The 23,521-nt window shown below is 37.2% G+C and overlaps 1 protein-coding gene across 1 annotated transcript; it reads right to left on the bottom strand.

The window, feature by feature from the left end:
- Positions 1 to 305: 305 nt before the first annotated feature.
- LOC143035926 (uncharacterized) lies at positions 306 to 22,213 on the bottom strand. Its single transcript, XM_076203142.1, has 12 exons — positions 22,013 to 22,213; positions 16,914 to 17,125; positions 16,241 to 16,445; positions 15,480 to 15,694; positions 14,763 to 14,952; positions 9,786 to 9,867; positions 9,127 to 9,229; positions 8,260 to 8,458; positions 6,426 to 6,547; positions 5,101 to 5,270; positions 3,028 to 3,167; positions 306 to 2,731 (listed from the first exon to the last, which is right to left on the bottom strand). Exons 1-12 carry the CDS (start codon positions 22,068 to 22,070, stop codon positions 2,589 to 2,591), a joined length of 1,839 nt encoding a protein of 612 aa, XP_076059257.1. The 5' UTR covers positions 22,071 to 22,213; the 3' UTR covers positions 306 to 2,588.
- Positions 22,214 to 23,521: the final 1,308 nt, after the last annotated feature.

The raw sequence follows: 23,521 nt of genomic DNA, 5'->3' as shown, positions 1-23,521 counted from the left end.
CATGTAATTTTTAACATAGATTTTAATACAAAATACATTTACTTATAGAATAGAATTTTCTTTCGTTATTCTGTAGCCTCGGTTGTTCTCGTGCAGAAGGACCACGGCCCCAAGATAACCGCCAACAGTCCATAAACCATTCAGAGAAAAAAAAAATGTGTTTCCGTATTGTATAAATGTTGTTCAGTTCAAGATGAATTGCTGAACATTTTCTGTGGGGCTGGTTTTGTTAGTGATTAGTGTAGGTTGGTTTGTGTGATTTTAGTGGACCCTTGGTAGTGTTATGATTCTATTGTAATTCATAATTTTTTTTAAATTTATTTTAGTTTTACTTCATTTGTTTTTATCTTATTTCAGTAAAGAAGTATGGGTGTATATTATCGGATGTGTGAGATCGAAATTAAGAATGATATGATTATGTTGTAAAGTTCAGCAACTCCAGATATGAGCCTGTAAATATAGATCGTCCAAACAGTGACGACCACTTCATTATGGTTAGGTTAGGTTAGGTTAGGTTAGGTTAAGCTAAACTTGTTAAAATCACCAACCTTTAACATTATCTTGTAAAAGGAAACAACACTCAGGTACTCTGAGGTTGCAGATATTTTGTACTATTTCATCAATTCCAATTCTACTCAAAGGTTAAGTAATACTGTGTGTGTGTGTGTGTGTGTGTGTGTGTGTGTATGTGTGTGTGTGTGTGTGTGTGTGTGTGTGTGTGTGTGTGTGTGTGTGTGTGTGTGTGTGTGTGTGTGTGTGTGTGTGTGTGTGTGTGTGTGTGTGTGTGTGTGTGTGTGTGTGTGTGTGTGTGTGTGTGTGTGTGTGTGTGTGTGTGTGTGTGTGTGTGATTCACCTTGGTCTTTGGAACACGTGTTGGACTCGTGATCGACAGCTATTTCCCTCCCGGAAGAGAGCTCAGAGCTCTTATGACCGATCTATGGGTAATGCTATGACCTTACACGCACACACACACCCAACTCCCTGCCCTGGGCAGGATTCGAACTCAGTAACCCCGGTACCCCCGTACTGAGAGTCTGGGACTCTACCAACCGCGCCACCGTGTGTGTGTGTGTGTGTGTGTGTGTGTGTGTGTGTGTGTGTGTGTGTGTGTGTGTGTGTGTGTGTGTGTGTGTGTGTGTGTGTGTGTGTGTGTTTACCTAGTTGTATTTTACGGGACGAGAGCTATGCTCGTAGTAACCCGTTTTCGTATCTCTCCGCATCCAGTTTATTATTAAAATCTTGTATAGTTTTGGCACTCACTGTTGTTTAGTTTGTTCCAGACATCAATTACTCTGTGTGGGAAGCTATTCTTTTTCAAATCTCTTCTGTAACTGTCCTTCTTTAGCTTCTCGTGTCCTCTTGTTTCTCTTCTGTCCCATTTCAATAAGTCGTCTCTATCAAGAATTTCCATCCCTTTCATAATTCTGTAAATGGTCAACAAATCGCCTCTTTCTCTTCTCTGTTCCAGTGTTGATAGATGTAATTTATCCAATCTTTGTTCGTATGTCAAGTTTGATAATACAGGTGCCATTTTTGTCGCTGATCTTTGAACTCTTTCTAATTTTCTTATGTATGTGTGTGTGTGTGTGTGTGTGTGTGTGTGTGTGTGTGTGTGTGTGTGTGTGTGTGTGTGTGCGTGCGTGCGTGCGTGCGTGCGTGTGTGTGTGTGTATGTACTAGAATAAAAAAAATACACGGTTTACATATTGTCTCGTTCCCTAACAAAGTACTGCTTTTACATTTCAACATTTTATATTGAAAGTAGTGCACACCATTTCTTTTTTTATTATCTTATTAGGTTATATACAAGGTTCCAAATACTTATTATACTATATATATTTTTTATTACTTCAAACAGTATTTTGTCCATATTTAAGTACCTTAATGTGTTTACAGAGGCAGTGTATATCTTATCTATAGTTTCCGTAAATATCTTAAAAGTATATTTCCCAATAAGTCAGAAATACTATTAGACTAAACCATTTAAGCGAGTTATTTAAATATATTTGTTCAAGAAATATATCGTTGGCAATTTTATTCAATTACCAATATTCGTATTTTTTATAGATTTCTACTGAAATGAAATTACATAGAAATAAAATCGAATTAAGCATGGAAAACCAGGTTCGATTAATGATTTTCAACAAAGATTCGATTTTAAAAGAAGGTTTCCATGCTGAATCGAATCTGAACGAATTCGAATTCAAACGAAATCGCCCTGACACAGACAGCTGTGTTTACCTTTAGCAATTTGGTGGCAGTGCACGAAAATCAAGCCAGGATATCTATTTGCAATCACAGTGGTTTTCATTTTGTGTCTTTGTCTATTATTTTTCTGTTCCATTGAGAGAAGAATAACTTAATCGTCAAAAGATATGAATGACAACGGTCGTAACAACAACCAGAAACGTAGACATTTGAAAAGAATCATTATTGTACATCACCTTGTCAAGTCTTCTTTAGAATAAAAATTCTAGATTAACCCCCTCCTTAGACAACTTACAAATTTACCCAATCTTCCTCCAAGCGATTTTATTCAGCTGAGATAACCATCTCATGTCCGACGAAAAAGGGTAAAGAATGTATTTTCTAGAACAATGGTGGACTGAAAGGACCGCAGGTAGGAAAACCTAGCGGTGGCGGAGGTAAGTGTCTTTGATTACCAACCCGAAGGAAGAGGCCCATTCCTTTCTCAGAGTGCGTCAGGAGATGGCAGTGCATGAACCACCACCCTGCAAAAAGAGGAAAATAGAATAAATGGGTTACAAATATAATTGCTGACGTGATTTAGCGCGAAATATCAGTGTACAAAATCTGTTTACATTCAGGGAGGAGGCGGGGCTTATGTGACGTCGTGTCGCTTTGTCACGGGACGGTTGAAAGATATATGACGTCATGTCGACTTCCAAATCATCTTTGACAAATGGCAAGATTAGAGGAATTATAACTTATTTAGTTTAGTTTAAAATATACTTCCTCTTATCTATTATATTTTAGAAGAGATTTTTCTCTCAGCTTCGTCGAGTACCTGGGTTGTCTGCCGTGAACCTGACGATGGTATAACCGCCATCGGGAATGGTGACGGAGTCTTTGCTGACCGGGTTCCTGAGGTTCCTGGGAAGGAGCCCCGCAATGTCCAATTTCTGAACAGTCGAAACAGATGTCGACCTTGTAGAGGTGATAGGAAGAGAGGAAAACTCAGTCTTATTATTATTATTATTTTTTAACTGAGAGTAGGGTTGCCAACTCTGTTAAGCTACAATAAAGGACACAAAAACTTTATTGATATCTAAGTGGTTATAGATCATAATAGATGCCAATATTAAATGCATTTTAAAATTACATTTCTCTTACCTAAATGAAAATACAAAAAACGAGAATGAGAAGACATTTATTTTGACTTGATCAAAGAATTTTAATCTTTAAAACTATATTTGCCTTGGCTTTTTGCTGCCTTCAGAAAATTTGTATCATCTTTGATGTTTTTAGCGAATTCCAACCAATTATCTTTTATGTTAAAATATACGAGAAGTTCATTCTTAATTCAACAGAGCATCAGTTCCTTTCATCTCTCCATTTAGATGACATTAAACTAAAAACTCTCTCATAATAAGATGATGTTCTAGGAATTGATAGTACAAAAGAAACTATTTTGAAAACATACATTTAAAGTCCATAGACTTTAAAATAAAATACCACTATCTGCTTGTTGTTTTTGAGCTTATGGAGAGTTCAGAGCTTTTGATAATGTCGAAGTTTCTTTGAATTAATACTACTTCATCAAAAAGTTCATCCATCTTTAATTTAAGCTTTCCTTCTAACTTCAAATATTCTACTACAAATTTCTGAAACTTTGGGAATGAATGGCCTAAGAAACTTAGGTTTGATAATTCGCCGAATATTGAATTTTCATCGAAATCTACTCAGTTTTTCCAAATATCTGATAATAACATGAAATATTGGCACTACTATTACAAGTTTTCTCGCATAAATTTCACTGTTCTTCTGGTATTTATGACAAATCACGGCTCGATTTTGCGAAGGGCCTCATCAATACTTTATAAAAGTCCACGAGACTATAAAAATAACCGAGCAAGTGGCTCTGCCCCACACCTATCATAACTCTACCTTCCATTTCATTTTTTCCTTCCACTAAACCCCCAATTCCCCCCTCCCTCCCTCTCCCCATCTTATCTATCCTGGCCTCTAACTACCTTGTATAATACGCCATACTTGTTTTGGTTCTTCGTGAGTTCAGTTGATAGACGGAGGTATTGCCTTTCCAAACGTCCAACGGTACCTCCTTTCTTCCTCTTTTTTTTTTTCTTTTTTTTTCTTTTTTTTTTGGGTGGTGATTCTCAGATTTAGTAACATCGTTTACGATTTTCTGGTTTTCCCAAAATGAATGCATTTTTTTTTAATGGAGAATTGAGTTATACATAAAATGAGGCTAATTTTACACCCTGGTATGCGGTCTGCTGCTCTGTGCTTCTGGTATTGTGCGGACTAGAGTTGACAGAGTCTGCACCCTTACAAGAAATAAACACTTTTGCAATCACGTCTTGAGAGCAGGAAATTGAACTACCAGTCAAAACGACTTCAAAATAAAGGACAAACAGTGTAATTTCAAATGTCAATAAAAGACAAGGACAAACAGAGCTGAATTAAGGACTGTCCTTTGAAATAAAGGACGGTTGGCAACCCTAACTGAGAGGGAAATACGTGGAATGCGTGAGATTGCTCAATGTGTGTCTGAGGTAAGGAACTGTGCTAGTGGATTAGATAAGTGCATGTATAGTCTTGCTACACAATGTGACGGGAAAACAAGTATAAATCTAGTACTTGTAGAAGTTTTGCTCTGTTTGGTGTGATTGGTACGGCGGAAGAGTAATATTAAAAAGAACATAGAGCACCTGCGAGAAGGGTAATGTAGGTTGAAAACTTAAATGCCAAATTTTTCTCATAACCTAGCCTAGGATTCAGGGAGAGATGCCTGATTTATTTTCTTTTGTATCCAAGTATAGGACTACTTTTTCATAACCTATCCTAGAACATAGGGACTTCCGGATTGTTTTCATTCGTAGCCAAGTGTAGAACTTACTTGCCCAGCCTTTCCATGCCCACCACGTAGAAGTTGTAGCCATGTAGATGCAGTGGATGGTTTCCATCAAACTTGGATCCCTCATCTACGAGGACCAGCTCGACAGTGGCGTTAAGGTCAACTTTCAAGTAGTAGGTGCAAGAGCAGAAGTCTCCCGTGCATTTTGGAGGCTGAGTTGGAGGAAGAGGAAAAGAGGTAAGGATGAGGTAGGTTGAAGGAGATTGGGTGGTACTGACAGCCTAAAATGCTCAGTGATGAAGTCATTTGGAGGAAAGGTGTGGTGATGACACGATTCATTTTATCCTGGAGATTTTTTTTAACCCTGCTGCGTTATTTACAAATTGGGTCATCCTAGTTGTCCCCAGGTGATTTTATTATTGTTTATTATTATTATTCTGTTTTACTTTTTATTTATTATGCCTTTTGACTTTGGCCATCTCTCTGTTGAGGGGGGAAAGGGGTATATACTGTAGATAGAATTAAAAAGTGTAATGAATAGACACTTGGGAATGGATGCAAAGAGGAGATTATATGAAGGAGTGATTGTGCCTACAGCATTGTATGGGGCAGAGATCTGGAATTTAAATGAAGCAGGGAGGAAAAATCTAAATGTGTTTGATGTGAAATGTCTGAGAAGTAAGGTAGGGTTTACAAGGTTGGATAGCGTGAGAAACGAGGAGGTGAAGAGGAGAGCGGTTGTGGAAAAGGAGATGACAGGGTTAATAAAAGAGTATTTGGGTGGTTTGATCACATGGAACGAATGAGTAAAGAAAGATTAGTAAAAGAGGTGTAGAAAGCAGAGGTGGAGGGAGTGAACATGAAGGGGCGACCGAGGATGAGATGGATGGATGGGGTGAAAGGAGCTTTGAGCTCTAGGGGAATGTTTGTTGAGCAAGGAAGGGAGAAGGCAGGAGATAGGGGTGAGTGAAGAATAATTGTGTATAAAAAAAAAAAAAAAATGAGGAATGCCCAAAATCAACTTGGACTGCTCTTTTGACAAAAATGTCAGAATTTGCTCATTTTAGAAAGATATTTTTGTATTTACCTTACACACACACAGACACGCACACACACACGTACACACACACACACACACACACACACACACACACACACACACACACACACATATATATATATATATATATATATATATATATATATACATATATATATATACTGAGATCACTCATAATAAGATCGGACTAGGACGTCGCTACTTGCAACTGAGGTCGAGTTGGACCAAGAGCACGGTTTATTACATTTCAGGATACAAAGTCCTCTGGAAAGGGGCACTGCCCTCGCCTCCTGACAAGACCTCTCACCTGGCCGCCATATTGGCAAAGAGTGTCCCGCGCCTGACGCGGTTGCGTCAGTAGAGGCGACGAAGGTAGCCGAAGTGTAATGTGGTCAATCTGGGGCGTGAAGATTCGAAACTCGGAGGGAACTGCGGAAATAAAGCATAAATAATGATTGATAGATGGATAGAGAGATGATAGATAGGCTAGATGCATACATACATAAATACATACTGCAAAAATAATCACAATAACGCGTGACTAAATAATGTTGCAGAAACCACAGGGAAAATATAATTGGAATACTAAACGTTTTCGTCTATTACGACATCCGAATTTATTTTCCCAGCGGTTTCTGCAATATACATACATACATACATACATACATACATACATACATGCATACATACATACATACATACATACTCGTACATACATGCATACATACGTATGTAGATAGATAGGTATAGAGACAGATGGATAGATAGATAGGTAGATACATAAATAGATGGATAGACAGACAGATAGATATATGGATGGATATATAGATAAATAGATAAATGGATGGAAAGATAGGTATGTAGATAGACAGGTGAATAGATAGATGGACAGATAAAAAGAAAGATAGGTACACATATTGATAATACTTTATTTGTCATTTCTGTCACACAGACAAAAAATTATTATTCATTTTTTTTTTTCCTTTTTTGTGGTACACAGATCATGAAACCAATAAACAAATTAGACAAAACAAAACGCAAGACACAGAAATCCACACCGAAACACATTGAAACAAAATATAAACACAACAATGAACGTTATCTCTCTTTAATTAGATGAGAATATTCAAATAACTAGATTTCCTCTCGTGGTTGCAATAATCTAATGTATGTAGTCTTCTCTAACCCTGTATTAACTAGAGGTTCTACTAGAATGAGTAAAATTGACTGGCGGCGATAATAACGAAATATTTGTTCTAGTAAGGTTTATGTGTATAGTGATTTAGTTAGCTAGTTAATTACTTTATTTCTTTGTTGTAAACTCGGGTTTATTAAAAAAGATAACAAGAGCAACGAGAGTACAGTAACAACAACAGACACGAAAGGATATGAACACCAAAACAACGATAACAACACCAATTATCAAGATCATGAACACCAACAATAATAACAACAACAATAATAACATCACCGCAACAACCACCACTACCACCGACAGCAACAACATGAGCACATAAGAATGGAAGGGACTGCAAGAGACCCTATGACCTACACTTGGTAGTTCCATGTCACTTACCACCTGTGATCCCCATCCATAAAATTGTCTCATCTTCTTATACATAAAAAAAAAAAAAAAAAAAAAATCAGCGCTCACCTCATGGTTACGCAGTCTATTCCATTCACAACATAAAAACATATGAATGGAGGAGACTACAAGAGACCGTAAGGCCTACACTAGGTAGTTCCATGGCCATTACCACCTGCCGTCACTATTCATAAACTTAGTTAATCTCTTAAAACAACCGATAGTTTCAGCTCTGACTACTGCATGGTTACTAAAGGGCCATTTACACGGTCGAACAGTTTGACAAACCCGGTTTGTCAGGCAAGTGTTTGAAGTGATGTTTGACCGTGTGAATGGGGTGTTTGGTCGTCAAACACGTTTGTCGAACGTGTTTGACAACCAAATACCCTATTCACACGGTCAAACATCACTTCAAACACTTGTTTGACAAACCGGGTTTGTCAAACCGTTTGACGGTCTAAATGCCCCTTAAGACCTATTCCATTCGTCAGCCACTCCGTTGGTTAACCAGTTATTTCCTATTCGCTGAGGTTAGTAGGTAACAAATTAAACTAACTTTTGCTATAAGCGTAGTACTGCTCATCGAAGAAGGCAGTATTAGCGACTCCATTAACATCGAAGGAGAGGTAAAACTTGAAATCTACGTCGTCCTTGAGGCTCTGGTCGGTCTTGTACGAAGCCTCTTTGAGGCTCTGCATCTCCACCAGGGTCACTTCATCATCAGTCTCGCCGTTCGAGTTCAGAGGGTTGAGGTACTGGAGTGTGAGGCGGATGCATTACATGTGTGGTGAGGAAAATGGCCTTTTTTCACGGCATAGTCTTATATACCCCATGAGAAAGATATATATATATATATATATATATATATATATACATACATATATATATACATATATTTATATGTATATATATGTATATATATGTATGTATATATATATATGTATATATATATATATATATATATATATGTGTGTGTGTGTGTGTGTGTGTGTATACACATACTACCTGGAATTTCTTAGTTAATAGTCTATAAAAGATAATGAATAAGGAAATGAATGATTGAACAATAATGAATGAATGAATAAATAAACAAATAAATAGAATAGATAAACAAAGCATACATCCCATTGAGTACACTGGAATATATGTATACGGTATATATGTGATGGTTAAAAGTATATAATCAAATGTACTAGAATATATATATATATATATATATATATATATATATAAATATATATATAAATATATATATGTACATATATACATATATATATATATATATATATATATATAAATATATATATATTATATATATATACATATATATATATACATGTATATATACATATATATATATATATATATATATATATAGATGGTTTATAGATAGAGGTTTGCATTTTGGTTTAATCGAACTCACAATTCCTGGAGGGGGCGTGGACAGGTGGGAAAGCTCTTCCTTCGGTAGTTCAGTTGGTGCTCCTGCGTACCGGAGAATGGCACCCTGATGGCACTTCGTCCGACTGAAACCAAAACAGTGTTAAGTTTCAATAACTATCGTTAAGTTTCAATTACTATCGTTCACATCTTATGTATCAGTTATTGCAAAGCTTGATGAAACTATTTGGAAAATGCTCTTAACCAATAAGAAATTAGACAAAAATAGAGAAAAATATACATATTTAACCTTTTGTTTTCTTCCTTTAATCCTCGTGTTTATTCCGTCTGCCGAGACCATAAGACCTACACTAGGCAGTTCCACGTCCATTACCACCTATCATCCCTATCCATAAAGTTATCTCCTTATCTCTTAAAACAACCAACAGTTTCGTCTCTTACTAAATTGTTTCTATGCCTATTCCATTCGTTAACCACTCTATTGGTAAGCTAGTTCTTGACCTATTTCCTTCTTAAATCTAAATTTGTTTAATTTCAGTCTATTACCACGAGTCCTAACTTGCTCTAATGTTCAACAATACTTGCGTAAGGAAGAACCTCCTACATGCTTATTAACTTTGTACAGGACTACTAGAAATAAATCTTGGTAACCATGAAAACAAAAGTTCCTAGTTACTTTACCTGCACGATAGAAATCCACTGATTCGAATCCAGTAATTCCCGATGGGCTGGTTGGCTTCCACCACGAGGTCCCAGCGCTCGCCTGAAAGAACGAAAACAACAAAACACTTGACACACCCGAGAGGTAATAGGACCCACAGTGCACGTTAACAATATATATATATATATATGTATATATATATATATATATACATATATATAAATATATATATATATGTATATATATATATATATTTATATATATATATACATATATATATATATATATATATATATTCTGTTGAAAACGACAGCAAATTCATTAGAAATTAATTTCTTTCTTAAGCTTTCTAGCTTTCGGAAAGTAGATTTCTGGGGGAATGAGAGGGGAAGAAGCAAATTTCCAATTGACATTGGTAATTTATATTAACACAGAAGTCTATGTTATATACAAAATATATGAAAATAAACAAAACACAGTATAATAAACCCAAGACGTTTCGCAGATCGTTCTGCATCTTCAGTTGGAGTGAAGGGAAGTGTGACCAAGACGAGTATAAATATGTATAAAGGAAAAACTTGGAGAGGTCACTTAATGACTCTCCTCTGTTTGGCTGGCGCTATTTGGTTGGTTCCTAAGCCTAGCCGATCGCCTGAGGCATGACATTTTATCCTCTGCGGGGATATTTTGGACCTTTATGGGTGTTCTCTGATCTGGTGGTTGTATTTTGGTGAGCAAATGTCTCCTGCGTGTAGGTTTCATGCTGGGGAGGAGGGAGAAATCATTTGTTTGTACATTAATAATAGGTTGTAAATCTTTTATGATTACAGCCTCCAAAATGGTCAAACGTTGGAGGTCCTTCTCCTCTGCGACGATTTCTGTGTTGTGTACCATGGTTTCCCTGTCTAGATGGCGTCTGTGGTGGGTCCAAAGGTGTTGTTTCGGTCCTCCTTGTTGTAGGTGAAGGGTGATTCTTCTGGACAGGGTGGTAGTTGTCCTTCCCACGTAGGTAGATAGGGGCGTACAGTCCTCCTCTGGGCAGGTGAATTTATATACTACGTGGGATTGACGTATACCATGAGGTTTAGGGGTGGTGTGATTTCTTAAGATCAGGGAAGATGTTTTCTTGTTCCTGTAGTAAATGGTGAGTGATATTTTGTCGCGTTCTTTCGTGGGGGTCACATTTCTTTTAATAATGTCTTTTAATATTTTCTCATCCTCTTTATATTTATTGGACATCTGGGACTTGTAGAATATGCGGTGTGTAGTTCCTTCATGTTCTGTGGTAGTGTGATGAGGTTCTTGGTACTCAGAAGAGTTATTGACACCTGGTACCAAGAACCTCATCACACTACCACAGAACATGAAGGAACTACACACCGCATATTCTACAAGTCCCAGATGTCCAATAAATATAAAGAGGATGAGAAAATATTAAAAGACATTATTAAAAGAAATGTGACCCCCACGAAAGAACGCGACAAAATATCACTCACCATTTACTACAGGAACAAGAAAACATCTTCCCTGATCTTAAGAAATCACACCACCCCTAAACCTCATGGTATACGTCAATCCCACGTAGTATATAAATTCACCTGCCCAGAGGAGGACTGTACGCCCCTATCTACCTACGTGGGAAGGACAACTACCACCCTGTCCAGAAGAATCACCCTTCACCTACAACAAGGAGGACCGAAACAACACCTTTGGACCCACCACAGACGCCATCTAGACAGGGAAACCATGGTACACAACACAGAAATCGTCGCAGAGGAGAAGGACCTCCAACGTTTGACCATTTTGGAGGCTGTAATCATAAAAGATTTACAACCTATTATTAATGTACAAACAAATGATTTCTCCCTCCTCCCCAGCATGAAACCTACACGCAGGAGACATTTGCTCACCAAAATACAACCACCAGATCAGAGAACACCCATAAAGGTCCAAAATATCCCCGCAGAGGATAAAATGTCATGCCTCAGGCGATCGGCTAGGCTTAGGAACCAACCAAATAGCGCCAGCCAAACAGAGGAGAGTCATTAAGTGACCTCTCCAAGTTTTTCCTTTATACATATTTATACTCGTCTTGGTCACACTTCCCTTCACTCCAACTGAAGATGCAGAACGATCTGCGAAACGTCTTGGGTTTATTATACTGTGTTTTGTTTATTTTCATATATTTTGTATATAACATAGACTTCTGTGTTAATATAAATTACCAATGTCAATTGGAAATTTGCTTCTTCCCCTCTCATTCCCCCAGAAATCTACTTTCCGAAAGCTAGAAAGCTTAAGAAAGAAATTAATTTCTAATGAATTTGCTGTCGTTTTCAACAGAATATGCTTAAAAGAGAATCTCCTGCCACGCTTCACGAATATATATATATATATATATATTACAAAGGATTACAAAGGCAAAGCATGCCGACAGGAGACATTTTGGTCCATATCTAGGTCGGATGAAAAAAAAATAATGATAAATGAATAAATAAATAAAAACTATAATAATGTAAATAATAAATAAAATTTTCACGAAAGTGGCAGTTGCCGACAAGACTGACGAGTTAAACACCATATGAGAACGGAGCCTTTATTTGTACGACGTTTCGCTTATTACAGCTTTTTCAAGTACAAGTTGAGATACATATGCTTGGGATTAAAGAAGAGGAAAGGAGGGAACAGGGAGAGAAAAGAAGGGGGGGGGGGGAAGGAAGAGGAGAAAGGGGGGGGGTTTGAACACTGGGAAAAGTTGAGATTGCTGGCCCAAACGTCCGTGGGCGAAACGTTAACAAAGGAGGGTTTAATTTTTTTTTTTTTTTTTTTTTTTTTGCCAGAAAAAAAAAATCAACCACCCTTTGTAAACGTTTCGCCCACGGACGTTTGGGCCAGAATTCTCAACCTTTCCCAGTGTTCGATCCCTCCCCCTTCTCCTCCTCCTCCTCCTCTTCCTTCCCCCCCTCCTCCTCCTCCTCTTCCTTCCCCCACCTTCTTTTCTTTCCCCGTTCCCTCCATTCCCCTTATTTAATCTCAAGCATTTGTATCTCAACTTGTACTTGAAAAAGCTGTAATAAGCGAAACGTCGTACAAATAAAGGCTCCATCCTCATATGGTGTTTAACTCGTCAATAAATAAAATAAATAAATAAATGCATAGGCATAGTTAAATAATAAAAAAACAGGTAAATAGTAAATAATGATAAATTGACATATAACTAATAATGAATGAGAATAAAGCAAATAGTAATAAGCAAACAGACAAAGGATAACAAAACAAATAATATAAGATAGATTATAGTCATTACAGGATCTAGCTTAGGTGTTTATCTAAATGATTCTTAAAGCTTCGAACTGAACTACATTGCACTGCCTCCGCAGGAAGTTTATTCCATTCATTAACTACACGTTTGGCAAAGTTGTTTCTACCCACTTCCAAATTAAATCTATTTCCAGGCAGTTTGAGACCTTTGTTTCTTGTCTGATTCTCATTCAGTGTGAAAATTTTGTCACTTTTGATGTTGTTAATTCCCTATAGAATCTTAAAGACCTATATCAAGTCACCTCTGAGACTACGTTTTTTAAGGAAAACAAATTCATATATTTTAGTCGATTTTCGCATGATTCATTTTTTATATTTGGAATCAGTTTTGTGGCTCGCCGTTGTACTTTTTCCAATCTGTCAATGTCTTTAATGAGATTCGGTGACCATACGGAAACAGCATATTCCAAATGTGGACGAACTAACGATTTATATAGCTTGGTAATGAGTGATGGACTTTTGAAGTCAAAAGATCGCGCAATCAGTCGACGAATCTTATTTGCTTTCTCAGAGGATGAAATACACTGTTTAGATGATTTGAGATCGTTACTGATAATTACGCCGAGATCCTTTTCACTATTCACTTCTGTTAACGAATTTCCAAATAACTTGTAATCGTACTTACTGTTATTTCTACGTATGTGCATTACCTTGCATTTACTTTTGTTAAATTTCATTGGTCACTTTTCAGACCATTGCTGTAATTTATCTAAATCCTCTTGAATATCTAATTGGTTTAAGTGATCATTTGCCATTCCGCACAGTTTTGTATCATTAGCTAATTTGGAAACAGTAGATTTTAGTCCATGGTCTATATAATTTATATATGCTATGAATAGAAATGGCCCAAGAACGGAACCCTGAGGAACTCCACTCGTGACATATTTGACCGATCTCTGGGTTCTGCTGTGACCTTACACGCACCACGCACCCAACTTCCTGCCCACGGGAGTTGCAGTAACGACTCGCAGCGCAGCGATAATGAAATTATCTCAGCTCTGGGCGGGATTCGAACTCGGACCGCCGTGGTGGCGGCCACGAACGCTACCACTGAGCCGTCGAGTGTGTGCGTGCGTGTGTGTGTGTGTGTGTGTGTGATATATTTCAGCACCACACTGGTACACTGTGACACATTGTAGAACTGTGAGATAAAGCTCTTCAAAAAGAGCTATAAATAACATGTTATTGAAAAAACAAAATCCACCGCTGTTGGGGAACAGAAGGAAACGAGAGAGTTTGTTTAAGACTCTATACTGAAGGTTATAAAGTCCTCCGACAAGTTTGTGGTATTGTGGTAGATCTGTCTGCCCATAGATGGCTCCACAGAATGTTTGGAATTTAATTTTTGCAATGGTTTTGCCATGAGAGGTTTGCAGTAGGAGATGGTTGACGGTTACCTTTGAGTTTTGGGTTCCGGTTTTTTGGTGTCGAATTTTGGGTTTTGGATTTTGGTTTTTGGTTTTCGAAATTTGGTTTGTGATTTCGATTTTTTGGTTTTGGTTTTGTGATTTTGCGCTTTGAGTTTCGGATTTTGAGTTTTGGGAGTCGGGTTTTGGATTCAGGTTTTTTGGGTCTTGGATTTTGGTTTTTGGGTTTTGGGTTTCGTGTTTTGGGTCAAAAAAGCTGAGTTACTCAGCACCCACCCCCCCAAAAAAAAAAGGAAAAAACAAACAAACCTGAATGAATCATGATAGAGTCTCCTTGCACAGGCTTGAGATCAGCCCCGTCACTGTTAATGGCGCTGAAACGGTGACCGTCAATAGAGAACAGGAAGGAACAGGTATTTGCGTTGATGATCCTCAAACGGTGCTTCTTCCAAGGATCCACCTGGACGACTTCGAAGGGCGTCGGGACGCTTTCCTCCCCCTACAAGAACAAATTATTCAAGAGGTTCCCCTTAGGATCTGTTTTGTTGTGGAAAAGAAACCTCGAAATTGACGAGGCGAAATGCCTCAGATCATAATTCGCCCCACTTGACTCTGTGGGTGAAATTAGGTGTGTAATACGTTATACTAATATGAAACGGAGGTAATCAGTTCCACACAGAGAAAACGAGAACTGCAGCAACAATAATAACAGCAAATGGAGCAACACTATAGAGGAATGACAGTGATAGAAAAATAAAGAAAAAATGAAAGAAAACGGAAAGACCTCCACCAGAAATGGAATAACAATAACAATAATAATAATAAAAAACAATAACAGTGAGAAAAAAATGAGTAAAGAAATAACACAAAATAATGATAATTGTAATCGGGAAGACCTCTACAGAAATAGAACAACAATAACGACAATAACAGAAAAAAGAACAACACCCACAAACATTGACAGTGAAAAGAAAAAGAAGAAAGACAAAACTGGGACGACTTGTTCCTACAGACAGTTCCACTTACAGCGACCATGTTCCTTCCTTTCCCATTGACCAGGAACGTCGCTTCATAGGCCCCTGCAGAGCCGCGGTGCTCCTTTAGCAACCTGGAGGACGTCCTGACATGGGGCCAATCCGCAACGACTAAAACATCCTGGTCGAAGTTGTACTCTAACGCATGTGGGTCTTCCGCAGTCCTGATGACAATGGCTCCGTACAATCCATCCGCTCGCTGATAACCTTAGATAAGATAAAAAAAAAAAAAAAAAATCCATAAGCTACCAGCCATCCAGCAGCCCTGATAAGAACTGAAAAAAACACATACGAGGTTACTGACTTTATTGAATAAAATCATCTGAATACCGTCCATGTGTATGTGTGTGATTCACGTGTTGGTCTTGTGATCGACAGCTATTACCCTTCCAGATGAGAGCTCAGAGTTTACATATGGCACGCACGCACACACACACACACACACACACACACACACACACACACACACACACACACACACACACACACACACAACAACAACAACAACAACAACAACATGCTGTGGATGTATGTGTTTTCGTATGCGTGCGTGAGTATGTATGTACTGTATGTGTGTGTGAAGGTGGGATGTGTGCTTGTATATGTGTATGCGTGTGTGCATGTGAGCGTAGCCGAAAAATACGGAACCCGGAGGACCCTGTAAGATAATGGTCCACCTCCTCAGGGGTGTGTAAAAGGAGAGCTTGGGTCTCAAAACTTTTGCTCGTGACTGTACCTTCAAGGAACACCCACCTGAGTGTGAATGCCAGAAATGAGTGCCGACTTCGGAAGCCACGAAGTCGTACACGAAGCTTGAGGTGATAGGACACTGGGTCACCATGGCAACGCCGTCCATATAAGGCGTGCCGCGCATTTGCAACCCGTGCCAGTGAATGGCCAAGGACTCCGAGAGCATTTCATGGTGGACATTGACCACCACGCGATCTCCATGGCATACCTGCGTGTATAGGTGTATACATTAGACACATATGTACATACATACATATACACATAGTATACATACATACGCTTCGAGGGACCTAAGTTCAAAGCTCGCGACGCCCGGCCCTGATTGTTTGGTTCATACATATGCATATACACTACATACATATGTACATAAATACATGCATACACACATATATATATACATATATATATATATATATATATATATATATATATATATATATATATATACATACATACATATCTACATATATATGTATATAATATATATATATATATATATATATATATATACATATACATATATATGATAATAATAGATTGGTATGAATAAAATCGCCTGGTGGCAACTAAGAAAAATGATAATGTCATTAACACTTTATTTATTCATTTAACTTTTTGGGTCCGTAGTGATGCCGGATTAAGAAAAAGAAAATTAATATCAAGACAATTAACCAACCTCAATAGCAGGTCCCGGAATTTGTCGGTTAACGGTCATAATTGGTCTTGTAACGCCGTCAGCCGCTACGCAGTGCGGCCGACTACAGTCAGTGACGTTGCTGGGGCAGTAGTAACAGGCTCGACTTAGGGTAAGATACTCCTCGACGTGGAAATCGTAGTAGCAAATTTGAGTGTCACCTTGGAGGCATTTCCTGTCGCAACGGTGTTTTCCTAAAGAGGGAGGAGGAGGAGGAGGAGGAGGAGGTGGTGTGAGAGATTGCATCTTGTTCAACATCTGGGAAATTGTTAAAATTTTTGTTGTTTTTTGTTTGTTTGTTGTTGTTTATGTACTCGTGTGAGTTCTGTGGATTGAGGATTTTTTTTCTTTTTTTTTCTTTTTTTTTGTGTATGTATGCTCTTGCGTATTGGAGATGGTTTGGTGTTTTTTTTTTCTGCGTGTGTATGTACGTTTGTGCATTAATGATGTTTTGGTGTCTTTTTTCTATTTTCATTTTTTCCACAAGGAAAATTAGAATAAAGTCAGTGTAATAAATTTATACGGGCTAATGGCAAAATGTTCTTAGTAATAATAATAATAATAATAATAATAATAATAATAATAATAATAATAATAATAATAATAATAATAATAATAATAATAATAATAATAATAATAATAATGATAATAATGATAATAATAATAATAATAATGATAATAATAATAATAATAATAATGATGATGATGATGATGATGATCATCATCATCATCATGATGATGATGATCATGATGATAATAATAATAATAATAATAATGATAATAATAATAATAATAATAATAATAATAATAATAATAATAATAATAATAATAATAATAATAATAATAATAATAATAATAATAATAATAATAATAATAATAATAATAATAATAATAATAATGATAATAATAATAATAATAATAATAATAATAATAATAATAATAATAATAATAACAATGATAATAATAACAATAATGATAATAGCATTGATTATAATAACAGTAATAAAAATAATAATGAAAAATAGTAATAATTAATAATAATAATAATAATAATGATAATAATAATAATAATAATAATAATAATAATAATAATAATGATAATGATAATAATAATAGTAATAATAATGATAATAATAATAATAATAATAATAATAATAATAATAATAATAATAATAATAATAATAATAATAATAATAATAATAATAATAATAATAATAATAATAATAATAATAATAAAAATAATTACATTACATTACATATACTAAAGGCTTTTTTCCCCCTTACACGGGTGGTAGCCAAAAGAAAAAGGCATAGGAATTGCTCCCACCCATTCCATCCCCTACATACTCCACTTCCCTCTACCCTCTTCCCTCCCTCTTATTTTGGCACCTCCTGGATGACGGGTCATCCCTGCATCTTGTCCACTGCCCTGGGTCAGAAGCAGTGTCACAAGACACAGCACATCCACAGCAAGGCCGCTTCATTTATTTAGCGACCCCTCCTCTCCGTTCTCTCATGCAGAAAAGGAGAAGACGGGGAGAAATCCCTTCGGGCTGCGTCAAATTATTTCTTATACGTACTCCCTCACCCCCAATCCCCCACCCACTCCCCCTCATGCATCACAGCATCATCTATACACAACCCTTCTCCATTCACCCCTATCTTCTGTCCTCTCCCGTCCTTCCTCAACAGACATTCCTCTCTTTCCCCATGCCCCTTTTACCCCCATCCATCCGTTTCATTCTAGGACGCCCCCTCATGTTCATTCCTTCCACCTCTACTTTCCACGCCTCTTTTACTAGTCTTTCTTCACTCATTTTTTCCATGTGTCCAAACCATCCTAATATTATTTCATCAACCCTATCTCCCAACTCCATTTCCACCCCTGTTCTCCTCCTCACCTCCTCATTTCTCACTCTATCTAGCCTAGTAACCCCTATCATACTTCTCAGATATTTCATCTCAAATACATTCAAACTCCTTCTCTCTTCCTCTCTTATGTTTCATGTTTCTGCCCCGTACAGTGCTGTCGGCACAATCATTCCTTCATACAATCTCCTCTTAGCATCCATTCCTAAATGTCTATTTCTCATTACACTTTTTAATCCACCAAGGCATTTACTCGCTTCTATCAATCTACATTCTACCTCCACCTCCACTCCTCCCTTTCCTGCCACATTCGCATCCAAGTATCTAAAATTATCCACTTCCTCCAGTCTCTCTCCCTTAATAATCACTTCAAGCCTGCTGCCACTCTCTCCCCTTGTACATCTCATCACCTTACTTTTACCCACATTTATCTTCAGCTTCCTTCTTTCACACACCTTCCCAAACTCTGTCACTAACTTCCTCAACCCCTCCTCTGATCCTACTACAAAAGCAGTGTAGTCAGCAAACAACAGCCCATTTATCTCCCACTTTTCTATTTTCTTTAACCATCTCCAACCCCCGACCCACTACCCTTGCATTTACCTCTCGCACCACCCCATCCATGTATAGATTGAACAGCCAGGGCGACATAACACATACCTGACGAATTCCCACCTTTACCTCAAACCATTCACTCTCTCGATTTCTAATCCTAACACAAGCTCTACTACTCTCAGCTTCTTCATATAATCCTTCTCCCTTTTCTTTCTCATTTAAGCAGTTCACTCTAAGTACCTCCCTACCCTTTGCCCATTTTCTCTTTCTCCACCTATTCTCCACTCTCAACTTACCTTCCACCAGAAAATTATCTGACATTTCCCCACTCTCTTCCCTTAGAACATGTACATCCTTAACTCTTCCTACCATACTCCTGGTCACCACTATATAGTCCATTAACGCTCTATCTGCCACCCTTCCATCCACCACCGTCTCCCATGTGTACTTATGCTTGACTTTCTTCCAAAACACTGTATTTGCTATCATCAACTCTCTTTCAAGACACATCTCCACCATCAAATCTCCACTAGGATTTTTACCTGGAACTTCATACTTCCCAATCACTCCGTCTATTGGTTCATCTCCTACCATAGCATTAAGGTCTCCCAATAATACTACATTGACATTTCTCCCTAATCCCTCTATGCACTCATTTAAATCCATCCAAAAAGCCTCCTTTTCCTTTCCGCTCTTTTCACTACCAGGCCCATACGCACTTACAAAAACCCACATCGCCCTTCCCAGCTTTACCTTCATCTACATCAACCTTGAAGAAACCTCCTTCCACTCCACTACACGCTTACCTATCTCTTCACATACTAGTATAGCCACTCCTTCTCTCCCTCGTCCCTTTTTCACTCCTGAGAACCTCCCAACTACACTCCCAAACTCACACTCGCCCCTCCCTTTCAACTTAATCTCACCCAATGCCAACACATCCATCTTTCTTCTCACAAACGTACTGCCTATCTCTTCCCTTTTACTCTCATCTGTACCACATCCACGCACATTAAAAGACCCAAACCTTAGGGTACTGGTTGGAAAACTCCCAGACCCTCTTATGCCTTTACTTTTTTTTAGGAATGTCCCCATTGGGGCTACAGGTAGCAGGACTCCTAATCCTATCCCCCGTCCCGTTTTTTGTCGCCTCTTAGGACTCAAGTGGGAAGACTTGGTGGTAGCATTCTTTTCTCCTACCACAGGGTAGGTGGTAATAATAATAATAATAATAATAATAATAATAATAATAATAATAATAATAATAATAATAATAATAATAATAATAATAATAATAATGATAATAGTAATAATAGTAATAATAATAGTAATAATAGTAATAAGAATAATAAGAATATGAATAAGAATAAGAATTATAATAATGATGATAATAGTAATAATAATTATATTAACAATAGCAATAATAATGTTCATGATTAATCAGAGAGAAGGTTAAGTTATTTCAGGGGTGACTATAGTTTTGAAACAACACTCTACCTATATATATATATATATATATATATATATATATATATATATATATATATATATATATATATATATATATATATATATACATGGCCTGATCCGTCACCTTTGCCCATTGCACTCCAACAGCCAAGCCAGTGGCGTTTGTCTATAGGAATCGAACTCGAGACTAGATTAAAATATGTTATATGGACCTGTGTTGTTCCCGATTGAGAACCTAAGTTTTTTGCTCTTCCTAGAAATTTCTAGAAAAATTAGAAGGTTCTAAAGTTTTAGTCTAATTCTAGATTCGATATACGTCCTATTTTTGCATTTGATATATAAATAGTCTAATGTCATCAAATAAAATTAAAGATTTGTCAATCGATATCACCGTTTTTCCGCCATTTAGGAAAAATGGATTCAAATGATTTAAGCTGTTTACGTATGATTTGTTTTTCACATTCAGAGTCAGTGTTGTCTCTCGCCGCTTTAACCTTTCCGTTCGGTCAAGGTCTTTACTGAAAGTCGTGGACATAAAGAAAGGCCCTGTTCACACGAATGGTTCGAACCGCTCGGAAACCGCGGCGGGACCGCATAGAAGAGGCAAAACTGCGCGGTTATACGTGAACGCCTCCAATAAAATAGATCCGCCGCGGTTCAAACCACTAGTGTGAATAGGGCCAAACACTATTTTTTATGTGTGGGCGGACTTATGATCTACTTAGTTGATGATCTAGAATCTAGGATTCTAAGATCTTATCTTCCTTCTAGGAAATAGAGATACAATGGTTAGATAACTCATATTCATTACTGATATTTACACCAAGATACCTTTGCAATTCTTAATTTGGTTATTTTTTTCCAAATAAGTTATTGTCGTCGTTTCATTTTTCCCAATGCAAATAGCTTAAAGATGGCGACAAATTAGGCTAGCATGCCATAATGTGTCTAACATTCATATTCTAGGTTTAACTTATCTTATTTCGTCAATCAGCTTCTCATTTTATGAGAATAATAATTTAACATTTAGAAATTTTAAAAACGAAAAGATCGTCACCGAAGTCGTTTCTGGTCAAACGAAGTAACAAAAGCGAGTTGCAATCTAGCGAGGAAAGCTTAGTGTTCCGCCATCTTTGCACCTACTCGGGTTTCCAATTTGATTCCTTAAACTGTAATAAACTACTCACCTTCAACAGGATAGTAAAGAAGTAGGCCAAGAATGACGACAATAGTCCAGGACTTCATCCTATCCGTGTTGTTCCTTTGCCAGTTTATTTAAACTTGTTTCTGACAGTTTAACTCTCAAGTAAACTTCTCAGGGAGCAGAAGAGGCCGTTAGGTCTGGGTTCTGGTGCATCAGTGTTGGATTTGTCTGGCGCTCCGTGGGATATATATACAGTAGTGGGACGTCCTTGGTAATACTGGCCTACCCCGGAGTTTTCTATATTTATATTTCTTTTTTTTTTTCTTTCCTTGTGCACGTCTAAAAAAAATCAGGGATTGAGATAAAAGTATTATGGTGTTTTTTGTCATCTGTGATTGTAACGTTTCCAAACCCCACCCCCTCCCTCTGCTTCACCCCTCCCTCCCCCTTCGAAATCTTCTTTTCCTTCATCAAGTAGCCTGGTTCTTGGTATTCTCCACTTCATTGCTCTGATACCTAGGACAAGTGACAATCACTGGTAGCCTTTTAAGGTTGGTGTTTATTGTAAGATAAATAGATTAATTAATCAAGTAATGTGGGTTGGTATCATAATTCATGGTCTAAAGATTCTAGGTTTGGGTTTTCCAGCATTTGTCTGGGAATACTATGATTTTTTTTTTTTTTTTTTTTTTTTTTTGCTGGTAATATTCTTTATATTTTTATTTATTTATTTATTTATTTATTTATTTATTTATTTATTTATTTATTTATTTATTTATTTATTTATTTATTTTTTTTTTATTTTAAGGCATGACATACTTTTGTCTGGGAATACTGAGAAACCAAGAGTATTGGAGACAATTTCCTCTTCAACATATTCAACCCATCCCCTCTCTCTCTCTTTTTTTTTTTTTTCTTCTTTTCTTTTTAAGGCATGACATACTGCCTGGGAATACTAAGAAACCAAGATTATTGAAGGAGCCAATTTCCTCTTCAACATATCCCGCCCCTCTTTTTTTAGTACGTTCGTGCCACCAGGGGGACCCCCACGGTAATCAGTAGAGTAAATCCTCCAATAACCCACATAATAAATTTGTCTATCAGTTCAGGATTTATCCCAAGCGACATGAAAAGGGCTCGGGTAACACCGCTTTATAAGAAAAACGCAAAAACTGAGGGAGGAAACTACAGGCCTGTTTCAGTTCTAGGTATTATTTCCAAAGTTTTGGAACGTATCGTATACAATCAGTTAGATACTTACCTCAGGGAACGTAATCTACTATACTCTATGCAATCTGGTTTTAGATCAAACTACTCAACAGACACCAGCTTAATATACCTTTACGATCTGATAAAACAGGAATACGGGTTTAGTTTTGTTGGATCTACAAAAGGCATTTGACACAGTGGACCATGATATTTTATTAAAAATACTTCAGGCATTAGGAGAGGCTAATATTGGCTGGTTCAAGTCCTACCTCACAGGTCGCAAACAACTTGTACAGGTAAATGGAGCCTGCTCAGGTGACAGAGAGATAACTTGTGGTGTACC

This window comes from Oratosquilla oratoria, chromosome 19 (assembly GCF_046742065.1).
Source record: "Oratosquilla oratoria isolate Oo_2021 chromosome 19, ASM4674206v1, whole genome shotgun sequence".
In the NCBI taxonomy this organism is placed as follows: domain Eukaryota; kingdom Metazoa; phylum Arthropoda; class Malacostraca; order Stomatopoda; family Squillidae; genus Oratosquilla; species Oratosquilla oratoria.
Note: the sequence above shows the minus strand (reverse complement) of the source record. Positions and strands in the feature narration are given on the sequence as shown.